Raw genomic sequence first — 13,079 nt, forward strand, 5'->3', positions numbered from 1 at the left:
TTCCAGAACCCTGAGTTCTTTCAACATTCTCTAATCTTTATAATATTACGAATATACCCTAACTAAAGAAGTTTTGGACTCTCACTTATCTTTTCTCACAGTGTCACTCGTTATTAAATCAGTAGTTTTTAAAGTGGCGGTATCCACTCTATGTTAATAATACTGGAATTATAATAAAAACTTAATTTCAAAAGTTCTAAAAAAAATAAAAAATAAAATAAAGTGGAGGTAACCTGATGCTATAAGGAAGAATTGCCTGCACTGCATGTGTACAGCTGTTCTGCTGATTTTTCCTGCCAAGGTTATTTCGATGGTTCAGTCCTATTCATCCTTTCAAGGCCGGCAGGGTTGTAAGTTGATGGCTAGCTTATGGATCTGCTGAAAGTAGGTCAGATTTACATTCTGATCCAATCAGCTGTGGCAAGAAGAAAAGGGCTGGGATCATGGGATTTTCCCTGGTTGAGGCAGAATCACCCAGAAGGGTCCTTGGCTGCAGGGGAATGGCCATGTCTGGTACGATGCTTAAGTGTATATTTACTCTTCCAGAAGCAATTCATCCATCTTGTCAATCCAGAAAAAGTTCTTCGAGTTATTCTAAGTGCCTAAGATTTGCACTTCCTTCATATAATAGAAAAGTCAACGCAACAGAAATAACACAAAGATAACCATTTTGTTGCCAGCAGTATGCTAATTTCAACTGCTATGACTTACCCTGCGATTTTCATAATCACGGATGCTTACATTCAGTGACAGTAATGAGCTTCATTATTGATTTATCTTATTGTATTTCCCATGATTACTGCAACATTCAAAAATATATCTGAATGTTTCTTATCATCATAGACTACTTACCTTTATCATTTCTGTGGAGCTTGACAAAGTAAGCGCTAGATAAATATTTGTTAAATTGAATTATGTGAACACTGTCCCTAGGGCAAAATTAAATATAGGATCAACGATATATTAAGAAGAGAAAATTGAAAATGCATACATGTAAAAGCTTCCAGTTCCCTCAGGAACACATTGAAATTAAACTTAATAATATTTCTTCACATGGTTACAGCAATGGCAGCTTTTCAAAATGTTTCCAAACAAACGAAGCTCATTCTCTCTGAACTGACTAACAGAAAAGATGTATTTGCCGAAGGACAACCATTCCCTCAATACTGAGAGTCATTTTTAAAGAGTCAACAGGTCTTGGGGGGTAATGTGAATATAGACTGTTTTGAAGTAGAAATGGACTTCAGGGTTTTGAACCCTTCTAACAAGAACTGATTCGCCTGAATAAAAACAGGGCATCAGGGAGAAGAGCAGAATGGAGGAAAAGTTAACCTGAATTTACACCCCTGTTGAGTATAAGTTGGTACCAACAGCACTACTATTTGCTCTGTCCTCTGTATTATCTTATTTCCACATGGCAACACACATAAATTTTCAGCTGATGGTTTATGAGATTTACCTGACTATAAACATCTGAAAAACTGACTATAAATCTTACTAGGTTTCAAATGATACTAGTCGCTACTGGTATCACCGATTCTCTGAAAGTGAATCGCTTTGAAACATACCAAATTGTTTAACAATTAGGTCTATGTGTACTAAATCAGTGAACACATGGGTTTACAGCATTAGACAGAACACAGTGTGAAATGTAGGAATAATCGCTCTTTTTCAGTTTGCAATCTACGAAGAAAAATCTTAAGTTAAAACGAACATTTGCTGACCACATCCCAGGTTCAGTAGCTTCCACCCACTGCCAGCCCTGAAGGCACAGTGGTTAATCCCCAGGCTGTGTATAGGACAAGCTTGTGACCTTTGACCACACACAGGCACACACTGTAAAGCACAGGGCTCTGACGACAAGCCCTCTTGACATACCTTTTTGGTGGAGTTGATGATTGTGCTCAGCACGGAGACTAATTTCACAATCTCTTTGTTGTCGGACACATTCTTATAATAGTTCCTGGTTTGTACAGGAATGGGTAAGTTTACAGAGGCTACCTCAAAGGTATCTAAAAGCAAAAAAAAGCAAAAGAGAGAGAGAGAGAGAAAGAGAAAAGTTTATCTCAACAGCAAAGAGAATATGCTTTAAAACACTGAGGGGATTTCTGAAAGGAAGACACTTCTATAAAGGAAGGACCTCTGACAGCCTCCTTCCTTGCAAAAGCAACTGAAAATGGGGAACATTTGTCAATATCAGTTTTTCAGAACTCTGGACATTAACCAAAGCTGGCAACAAGCCAAGTGGTGCTTCTTTATTCAAGAAAAAATGCTAAAATCGGGGTAACAATAGTGAGTTTTGAGGTGTTTTACTTCCTTAGGCCCACGGCCCCTCCCTGGCAATGTGGTAGCCTTGAGAAACACAGCCACAACCTAGACAACCTAGCAGTCACCAAGGGGCCAGACTGCACTGGGACATTTGTCCCTCTTTGACCCACTGGGAGGTTCTCTGGAAAAGACCCATTCAGAGTTTACTGTTACTTGACCTGACAGAACTCACTGAGTAAGGGCAGGAAAGAATCCCTATCACCAAGGCATTTGTTAGAAAACATCAGCAACAATTAACTTCACAGACGACTGTGACGTTGATATTAGCTGAGCCAAACAAGAGGCTGACCAAAAAAATTAAAGATCTGGGGAATGAGAGATCCACAGAGGGCACTGGAAAGCCTTGACTTATCCCCTGGGGCTCTAGAAAGTCATGCGTCTTGTACAGAGCTATCCACATGCCCAGGAAAGCCCTAAAATGCCCCAGTCTTTTACTTGGGCCTTTCACAATCAAGTAAATAAAAGCTAAGGCAGAGTTGAAAACTTCCTGAGTATTCAGGGTGATCCAGCATCCATACAGCTCCCAGGGAAAGGGTGTAAGCCTTAGCAGTCCAAAGGATTAGAAGTCTCTGCACAATTATTAGCTGACCTTCAAACTAACCAGCCAGAGTCCACAGTAGTGCACACCACAGGAAAGACCAGTCTTACAGAATTAGTCCAAGAAAGTCAATACAGTCAGTCATGGAACAGTAACAACAGACTCTTGGGGCGGGGTGGGGGTAGGGGGTAAAACAAGCAGATTTTCAGAGCTTTCACACTATATGCTTTAAAATACCAAATTTGGGGGGACACCTGGGTGACTCAGTGGGTTAAAGTCTCTACCTTCAGCTCAGGTCATGATCTCAGGGTCCTGGAATAGAGCCCCACTTTGGGCTCCGTGCTCCATGAAAAGCCTGCTTCTCCCTTTCCCTCTGCTACTCTCCCTGCTCCTATGTGCCTTCTCTCTCTCTCTCTCTCTCTCTCTCTCTCACACACACACACACACACACACACATACACACACACACAAATAAATAAAATCCTTATAAATAAATATCAAGTTTTCAACAAAAATAAAACCAGTAAGCCATGCAAAGATAAAGAAAAGCAGTGCCCACACATAATAACAGCATTCAATAAAACTATACATGAGAAAACCCAACGATGGAAATTACTAGACAAAATTTCTATCAGCTTTTATAAAATGTTCAGAGAACAAATGAAAACCCGTTCTAAAGAATTAAAGGAGTGTGAGAATTGTGTCTCACAAAATAGAGAATACTGGTAATGAAACAGAAAAACAAGAGTCAACTGCAAATTCTGAGGTGGAGAACATAAATGGAATTCTCGAGAGGACCTCAACAGATTTGTCACTGGAAAAAAAAATTAGTAACCTTGAAGATAATTTAAGATAGAAGATGAAGTTATTGATTTGAGGTATTTCTTCTTTTGTAAATTTCCCGCTAAGTGCTGCTTTAACTGCAATTCATAAATTTTGACAATCTCTCTTTTTAACTCTCTTTTGTCATGACAAAATTATATATACAGCTTCTCATTAAACATTTTTTCTTTGCAATCTCAGATATAACTCATGACTGAGCATAGTTTGAGCTTAGAAAATTCTGAATTTTAAACTATTCTAGGACATAAAGCGATGTTTCCAAATAACATAAAAATTGAAATGGACACAATAACATATGCTTTTTTGGGGTTAAATAAATAATTCCGTAAGTTGTGGGCAAAGTTGCTTTGAGCTATTTTTATCCTCCTCAGTAACAGACAATTTTAAAGAGAAACCTGCTTCAGTTTCTTCTCATGGTTCGTTGATTTATCACACAGGGAGATGAAGAAAAATTGAAAATTACATGGGGTCTGCCTTTTGCAGAGTTGCCTTAGAGTTTGCAGGACTAAGGGCAACATTTAATGTCATTAGCGACTTAGATAGCATATGTTCTCTAATTTTACAGACTACAAATGAAAACCATGAGATATACAGCAAAAATCACAACATGTCAGCACAACAGGACACATAATGGGTTAAGATACAAAATGTGTCTTAAATCTCAGAAAATATTCATTGTGAGGATGACAAGTTTCTCTTTAAACTGTGAGATTGAAGTCCTTCTTATGCCCCTGTTCCTAGCATTACATTAGACCAGAAATCAGTGAGGCAGCCACATTTGGGACATACACACTAAAGAAACACAATTTATCATGGAGTCGTTAAAACACATGGATTTTTATATTACATTAACTTAAAATAGGCTCGTAAATTAATATTCCAATCAACACTGATTTACGAATTGCATGGAGGGAAAAATCCATTTGAGCTCCTTCAACATTGCTTTTCAATGAATGGTTCAAAAGAACCAAAGGAACATTCACCTTGAGGTCCGTTTTCTCCCATTTCAACATCAGAATCACTGTCTTCATTATTCTGCAAAGCAGCCATTTTTCTCTCCTGCATCTTTTTCTACAAAGTAAAAGGATATTTTTCAGCTCGGTCCCATCGATAAAAGCGGCACCTTCCATATGCAACGATGCCTTCACCCCACACCCACCTTGGACAGCAGCTCGCTGCTCCACTGTCTAACCCCCTTGGTGACACTGACGATGCAGTCCACGGCTTTATTCAGTGTCTGCTGTATGTCCTCCAGGGCAGGGACCATGGCGATGTTGGGAATGGCCAGAGTGATGCCTGCCCGGAAAATGGGCCGGCTGTTCTGCTTCAGCCTAGATGCACTCTTACTGTCTGGGTTAACACAAAAGAGGGAAGGCTTACAAATTTTTTTATTTAAAGTGGGGTTTATTTCCTTTTAAGCCAGGAAAATTAAAGCACCTGGAACAACACATAGGACATACATTATCAGACAAATATTTGGGGGATGAATGAAAGCTACGGAAGAATTCATTTTGTTCAATGTAACGCAGTTCAGTGGAACTCGACAAAGTTTCTGCTGATCTAAAACACCTCAAATGAGGCTGTCCACACACCAGCCTCCCAACGAATTAGTTACATGTGGAGCAAGGAAGCAAGGCATGAAGAACAACAAGAGTTGTCAGAAGAAGCCAACCTCAGAACAAAAAACCAGTTTGGAATTTCACATAAAACATATGCCTTTTCTACCACAGTGTGTATAACCCAATCTGGGAGCAGTTAAAGAGTGAAGATGAAATAAAGTGTAACTCACCATCTATTTCCAAGGGCTTTTCAAGTTGCATATAGGTATAACTATTGGTATAGGAATAAATACATAAATGTGTGTGTGTGTGTGTCTGTCTGTCTGTCTGTCCACATGCATGCATGTGCATGTAACTTTATATAGTTGAAAATACCTTCAATATATGAAGTTGGGGAAGACGTGTGATTTAATATTCAGCACATCAACCAATAAATCCCTTTGTTAGATAAAAGCACTATCTTCTGTTCCATGCTACCAATCAAAAATCTCTTCAATGTATCCACTTTTATTCTACTTTTAATTAAATATTAGGGACACTTCCCCTTAAATGCTTATATTCAAAACAAATAGGGTTTATTACCCTATCATTTACATTAATAATGTATTTTCATTTTTAATTGAAAATTTAATTTCAGAATGTCTCTAGATTTGATGGATTTTTGTGGCTCATCTGGGAGACGCAACACCCATTTCTGAATTTTGTTGTCGAGAAAATGATTGTATTAAGAAGGAACAAACCAGCTGGAAAGTACTAAATTGACACAAAAGTAGTAAAGAAATGTTCTGCTTTGGAGAGTACGGATTAATAAGATCTACTTCACAGAAGTGTTGGGATAATCAAAGTTCTTACAAGGAGGCTCTCAATAAATGATGGATTTTTTAAATTATTTTAAAATAACAGGAACACACACACACACACACAAGCAGCAACCTGGGCTGCCAGTAGACAAACTGTGCTTAATTATTACCCCGGAAGTTTGTCATGTTGGAGGAATGAATACGTCTGCGGATGGCCTCTAGTGTGTTCCTTGTAACTTTCAGAAGCGCATCCATGTTCTGGTGGTTGAAATGGGAAAGCAACCCACAGGCTTCCTCCTCTAACATCTCAGTCTCCTTCTTCTTTCTCAGGATTGTCGCCAAAGGCAGGAGGCCTGCCGGGGCCTTGCGGGATGGTGTCGAGGTGTCTGACTTTCCTTCTTCTCTCTTTGCTATTAGGAGATGAGAAGATTGAGAGAGATGGAGAAAGAAAGAACCACCTACTGTAATTAAAGATGAGAAAACTGAGATAATTATACGCAAGTTGAATAATACTTAAATGTCAGGTTTCCTAGAAGGTGAGTCCATCAAAGAACAGGAAGAAGAAATTGGGGCACGTGATGGGCTGATGAAGGCCTCTCCTACTCAGTGTGCGGAAACAGGAGGAGAGACAGGAGTTATGGCTGTAAAGACAAGGCCAGACCGCAGGGCCCTGGGTTCTGATGCTCTCTCTCCCCCACCAGTAGCCATAAAGCCTTGGGAGAATCACTTTCCTTCCTGCCTCTCAGTGTCTTCATCTGTTCTACAGAAGCTCTGCTTTAGTACAGGTAGAGGTTCTCCGATGGGGATTCCAACCCATCAAGCATCCTACTCTATCAATAAGGTACATGTGTGTAGTTTAATCAAAAATAATGGGGTGAATGACAATATGCCCAGAATCATAATTTCAGATTTATAAATATCCTTATAAAATGAGGAGAGTATTTACAGAAAGGTGAATTTAATCACCACATAGAAAGTGAAATTTTAGTTTTCAGTAACGTCCTAGAAAAATAAGACCCTTCCATGCCCATCTCTTACCTGAACTTTCATTTTTTGAGCCAGCACCATTCATATTAGACACTATGTCACTTTCTTCTGTGGATAGAACTTCTACATCCAGCAACATATTTATTAGCTCATTCACTGCTTCCTCCACTAATGAGCTTTTAAAATTTAGTATCTGAGCGCCCTTTACACAAAGGTCCTATCAAAAAAAAAAAAGAACATGGTGTCATATCTGTCTAGCTCTTGAGACTACAGCAGTAACAATAGTAATGTCATAGATTCAGCTTCTAGATGGGATTTTGGCCTCCAACGATGCTTGGCCACACCCCTCACATGAACCTGGGCCAGGCATCCCATAAAGGAACACATCAAAGATAGGGATTCTACTGAACAGCACAGACAGACCAAAATGACACTTACTTCTCCAACAGGGGGGAAATACCTCTGAAAGTTTATCAGCAGCCTCTCTTTCCATGAAGTATCCTTTATTTCACATCAGTCTGCTCTAGCCAGCCTTCCTTCTCTCCTCACCTTTGGCAACAAGCCACAGTCAGCCCCTAATTAATTTCAGATTCCTCTCCCCTCCCGGGAGAGTCCTTTTTTTTTTTTTTTCAAGAATGATATTTAACAAATACAAACTAATATGACTGGGACACTGGAATCAATTCTGTACAGACAGATAGACATATAAATAATGGATGGACGGACGGATGGACGGATGGATGGATGAATGGATGGACGGACGGATGGATGGATGGAGATAGAGACAGATGATACAGACAGTCAGCAATTTACCACCTGGCTGGACAATAAGCCCTTGCGAGAATAGATTCTGTTAGTTGGTCACAGCCCCCAGTTCCTTTCCAAGCCCCACCATCACTCATCTTGAGACTCTTCTAATGTGCTCATGGACCATCTACTCCAAACGTCAGCTTCATGGCTCATTTACCTCCTCATCACCAATGACTTTCACCTCTACTCTACTGCTGCAGGGCACATGGCGTTTTGATACCATTGACATAGGAACATTCTGATGTGTCCTGAAACAAACTATTAAACTTCTTTATCATCAAATAAAATATAAAACAAGTTGGGAACGTCACTCCCAACTCAGAACTTCACCCAACTACCAAACTCCATCCCTAGCTTTGAGACCATCAGGAAAAAAAGGTGGGTTGGAGACTAGATAAGAGATGGGATAGAGTTAGCACCATCCAATAATAAGTCTATACTTACAAAATTCCTGGGTTCAAATCCTAGCTCTGCATGATTTGGGAAATCCTTGGTTCCCAATCTGAAAAGTGGTGACTATGGTAGAACCTACCTAAGTTGTTGGGAATATTCCATAACATAATGTACATAAAATACTAGAACAGAGACTGGTAAGTACTCAGAAAGTATTTGTTTTGTCAGCAAATCATACATAATCACAAGACCTACATTTGCCCAGGCTTGTTCATCTCATGCCACAGAAACCAGTTCCTTGTCCTCTGACAGGTCGCTCTATGTGTTTTAAAATCTGTATCATAAATCCCTCACTCTACACACTGTTTCCTAATGACTTGGTTTCTCAGTTCAACCATTCTTTTGCAAATACCCTTACTTCTATCACTCCCTCAGCCTTCCACTGCCCCACTCAGGAGAAGCCCAAACCACATGAACCAGGTAATCAACCCTCTCCACCTGCATACACAAGTCAAGGCAATGCAGGTATTGTACTGGGAATTCGTGATCCCCAAATTCAGTCAGGCCCCCAACACTACCCCAGAATGATTCTACATGACTATAGTCATGTTCCTCTACTGGCCCCCATATCAGCTGTATCCTCAAATCCTTGTATCCTCAAATCTTTACACCATCCTCTCCCACATACTCAACTAATAGCCTTGATTTCTACAGCACAAAGCAAATGACACAGGGACTCACCCAACTCCCTGACCCCATGCCCTCACCCTGAAGACAAACTGGCTTCTATCATTAATCCCTTTTCAGTGAATACAGTATTTCCCCTTCTCCCTAAGAATTATCACATAACCTGAGTTCTGAATCATGGACTCCTCTGCTTCCCCAGATGCCATGCTTACTAACCATTCCTCTTCTCCTTCCCCCTTCCCCCTCAGCATAAGAACATAAGAGATGAACTTCAATGCAACATCTCTCTCTTCCTCCAACTATCATAACAAGTTTCTGCCTCAGGGCCTTTGCACTTACTGTTCCCTTTGCCTGGAATTCTCTTCCCCAAAGATATTCACATGGCTTGCTCCTTCACTTCCTCTGCTCAAATGTAATCACAGAAGTCAGCCCTGTCCATCAACATAAATCACAGCTCTCTGTCAGCTATGCCGTTTCATCACTACCCATTGAGTTTATTACCACCTAACTTATTGTTGGGTTTTTGCCATTTTTGTTTATTTGCTCTTCTGTATCCTGCACTTGAAAAGGGCTCCATGAAAGCAGGAATTTCATCTGTTTTGTTCACAGCTGTATCCCCAAGCAGTGGTTTCCATAGAAGCACCATAAAAATTGTTGAAGAATAAATGAATTATAAAAAGTAAACAAATTCAAGAGAAAGCAGTCACTTACTCGGTAATCACTGATTTTGGTAATCAAAATGCAAACTAAAATTAGGTTCTATGATTTTGTTACTTAAACTAAAATTAATAAATTAGAATTTCTGATTATTTATTATAATAAATTTACTATAGTTTATTTATAACAAATTTGTTGTTTTATTATATACCTCATTATAAAATCTTTATTACAATTTATTACAATTACAATAAAACAGTATCTGTTGGAAGATAGTGAAATTGGTACTATCATATTGCTGAGGGCATTGTAAGTTGATGTTATCCTTTTGAAAAGCAATTTGGCTACAAATATTAAGAAGCTATTAAATGAACACACATTCTTTGATGCAATAATTTTACTTTGAAGGAAGAAATACTCCCAGAGGAGAAAAACATGGTACATATAAATATATTCATTATAGCTCTTGGCAAAAACAGCAAAACTTTGGAAACCATCCAAATGTCCAGCAATGAGGAACCAGTCAGTAAATTAAGGTACATAAGCCCAATAGAATATTCTGAAGGCATCATTGAAAAGGTTGACTACGAAAGCCACATAGCAACATGAAAAATATTTCTTGAAAAGATGTTAAGTGGGAGAGAAAAACACTGTTTGCAACTTTATTAAGAGGCATATAAATAGGCAATACACCAAAATCATAACAGTAGCGGTCTAACTGATAAAAATCCTACTTCTTTCCATTTTTAAAAATATTCTAAAACTTGGGCTTACATTGAAAAGGAACATTTTTATAAAATAATACTAAGAATAGGGGTAATATTAAAACCATGGACCCCAGTTTGCCCAGAGGGCAAGATCACGACAGGGGAGGTGGGGATTTGGGGGTCTGGACAGAGTTTGTAAATCTGAATAAAGGAGGAAATGGGAATTTCTAAAATGTAGACATTAAATTTTGATTATCTGACAGTAATTTAATGTAAACTGAAGATGACTGCATATCCAGAAACGGGTTATCAGGACAGGCCTGAGTCTGAAACTCTGCATGGCAGGTTGGTCTCTGGCTGGTGTCAGGGCCTGGATGTCATGAAGGTTCCCACTCTGCCTTACCCAGCTGTGCAAACAGTGCGGCTACTCCTGCCAACCTGTTTTCCTTCTGGGTATCTGGAATTTGGGTCCATCCTAGGCAGAGGGTGCCTTTGTGGCCAGACCCTTTGGAAACCCCAGGCACTGAGTTTCTCAGGGGCTTCCCTGTGCAGAAATGTGGCAAACACTTTGCTGCATTTTTGTTGCTGGGGCGAGAGTAAACTCTCTGTGGCCTCTCCTGATAGCGAGACAGTATAAGGAAGCTTACACAAGCAAGCAGTCCTCCAAACTCCCGCCTCTTTCCCCTTAGGGTCTCCCTATCTTTACCACATCCCCGTAGTAAATCTCAATCCTCGGTGCAACTAAAGGCTGAGTTCCAGGAGTCTTTCTTACAAATCTTATGTCTTAAGATTAAATGTTACCTTAAAGATTATCTTAAAGATTAATCTAAGATTAAATGTTATCTTAGGGTGCCTGGGTGGCTCAGTGGGTTAAAGCCTCTGCCTTCACTTGGGTCATGATCCCAGGGTCCTGGGATCAAGCCCTGCATCGGGCTCCCTGCTCAGTGGGGAGCCTGCTTCCTCCTCTCTCTCTGCCTGCCTCTCTGCCTACTTGTGATCTCTGTCTGTCAAATAAATAAATAAAATCTTAAAAAAAATGTTATCTTAAATCTTAATCTACCATTCTCATAAATCATCCTTCTAGTGGTGATGTCTTGGGGACTCCTGACATGCCAGAGTAAAACCATCCCTGATGAATTCTTGTACTCAGGATGCCCATCAGGAACACTGCAAATGAGAATGCCAAAATGACATTCCCAAAAGGCTGCTTCATGGAGAGAGCATGGTTTCTAGGATCTTAACCCCAGCATAGGGGAGAAAGGGTTCCTTTTGCCAAAAAAGTTTGATAAATAGTGGGCCAAAGAAAATTAAATGGGCTCTTTACGTAAGAGACTTTCTGACGACCTTTATTTTAACTGTTAATATGTAAAGACTCTGCAAGGGGAAGGGTCCAGCCTTTACCCTGAGCAGTTTGAACACAGACCCAGCCTTCCTGTTTTCCTGGCAGTGGCTGCAGGACTGTATACCGTAGAACACCAGTTTGGGAAGTGGTGTTCTCCAGAAATGTTTAAAGAAGAAATGCTGTCCCAAAGAGATTTAAAACAAATGTCTTATTAATTAACACTAGCCTACTGGAAACTTCAACAAAATAGCTCAGTTCTTCAAAAAATATGGAAAACGAGAAATGTGTCTCATGGCAATTTCTCTCCTACTGATATGAAAAGAAACGATCTGTTCCTCATGTCTAGGTGATGCCTTAGATACGTTCCTCTTCAGTTTCAAATTACTGTCAGAAGGCTCAGCGTTGGATCACATCTATCACAAACCAATCACAGACAGAAAAAAAGTATAGTTTATGCATCAAAAAATGTCATTTATTTAAAAAATTTTAATAAAGGGGTGCCTGGGTTGGTTAAGCTTCCAACTCTTGATTTTGGCTCAGATCATGGCTCCGTGCTGGGTGTGGATCCTGCTCAAGATTCTCTTTCTTCCTCTCCCTCTGCCCCTCCCCCACCCCCACTCTCTCAAAAAAAAAAATTAACAAAAACATTAATTTCCTAATAACCTTTGTCATTTGGAGGAACTGTGCACAGGTAAGTGGCTCCTCCTGGGGGAGCTGGCAAAGCTCCGTGCTGCTCATTTCTTCCAGAACGGCATCAATGCGGAACTCCATCAGATCGTTGACCCGGTCAAGCAGCAATTCCAGGTCCTCTTTGGAAAGAATAAAAGAGATTAAGCATTTTGTTTAAAAAAAAAAAATGCACACAACTTGGGGGCCTGGGAGGCAGTTGGTTAAGCCTCCATCTTGGTTTTAGCTCAGATGGTGACCTCGGAGTCATGAGATCCAGCCCCACATCAGGCTCTGCTTGAGATTCTCTCTCTCTCAACTAAATAAATAAACCTTTTTTAAAAATCCACCTGACTAAACTGCAGTAGTGAAATCAGGATTAAAGTCACTCCAGCCCATTTCTCACTTGGGTTTCCGCACACTGTTCTTCCTCTAACCAGCTTCCTTCCTGCTCCGGCTCTTTCCACCTGCCACATTCGGACTCCGACTTGAAGAGCTCACTCCGACGCAGCACCACCAGGAGGCTTCCTGGGAATCTGCACTTATTGCCAGCAGCCCCCCTCCCTCGGCCCTGGCACTGACCCCAGAGCATCCCTCCATCACCGCATGTACCCTACTGCCTCCTCATCGACTCGTCACAGGCCTTTCCTTCTGGAACCCTCTTTGTCATCCATGATTCCTCAACACAGCCTATTCCACAGAAGGCAGCCAACAGATGGTCTTTTTTTAAGATTTTTACTTTGAAGTGATCTCTACACCCAA

General features: G+C 40.3%; 1 protein-coding gene across 1 annotated transcript in view; it reads right to left on the reverse strand.

Annotated features, from left to right (window-relative positions):
• The window catches only part of DNAH5 (dynein axonemal heavy chain 5), a 223,165-nt gene that overhangs the window by 164,326 nt on the left and 45,760 nt on the right, over window positions 1-13,079 (reverse strand). The window contains exons 17-22 of the mRNA XM_059173668.1: window positions 12,315-12,460; window positions 7,107-7,272; window positions 6,239-6,478; window positions 4,869-5,059; window positions 4,693-4,780; window positions 1,879-2,012 (exon numbers count right to left, since the gene is read on the reverse strand). Coding sequence (XP_059029651.1) covers window positions 1,879-2,012; window positions 4,693-4,780; window positions 4,869-5,059; window positions 6,239-6,478; window positions 7,107-7,272; window positions 12,315-12,460 — 965 coding nt within the window. The remainder of the gene's footprint in view (window positions 1-1,878; window positions 2,013-4,692; window positions 4,781-4,868; window positions 5,060-6,238; window positions 6,479-7,106; window positions 7,273-12,314; window positions 12,461-13,079) is intronic.

Source organism: Mustela lutreola, chromosome 5, assembly GCF_030435805.1.
Source record: "Mustela lutreola isolate mMusLut2 chromosome 5, mMusLut2.pri, whole genome shotgun sequence".
Taxonomy (NCBI): Eukaryota; Metazoa; Chordata; class Mammalia; order Carnivora; family Mustelidae; genus Mustela; species Mustela lutreola.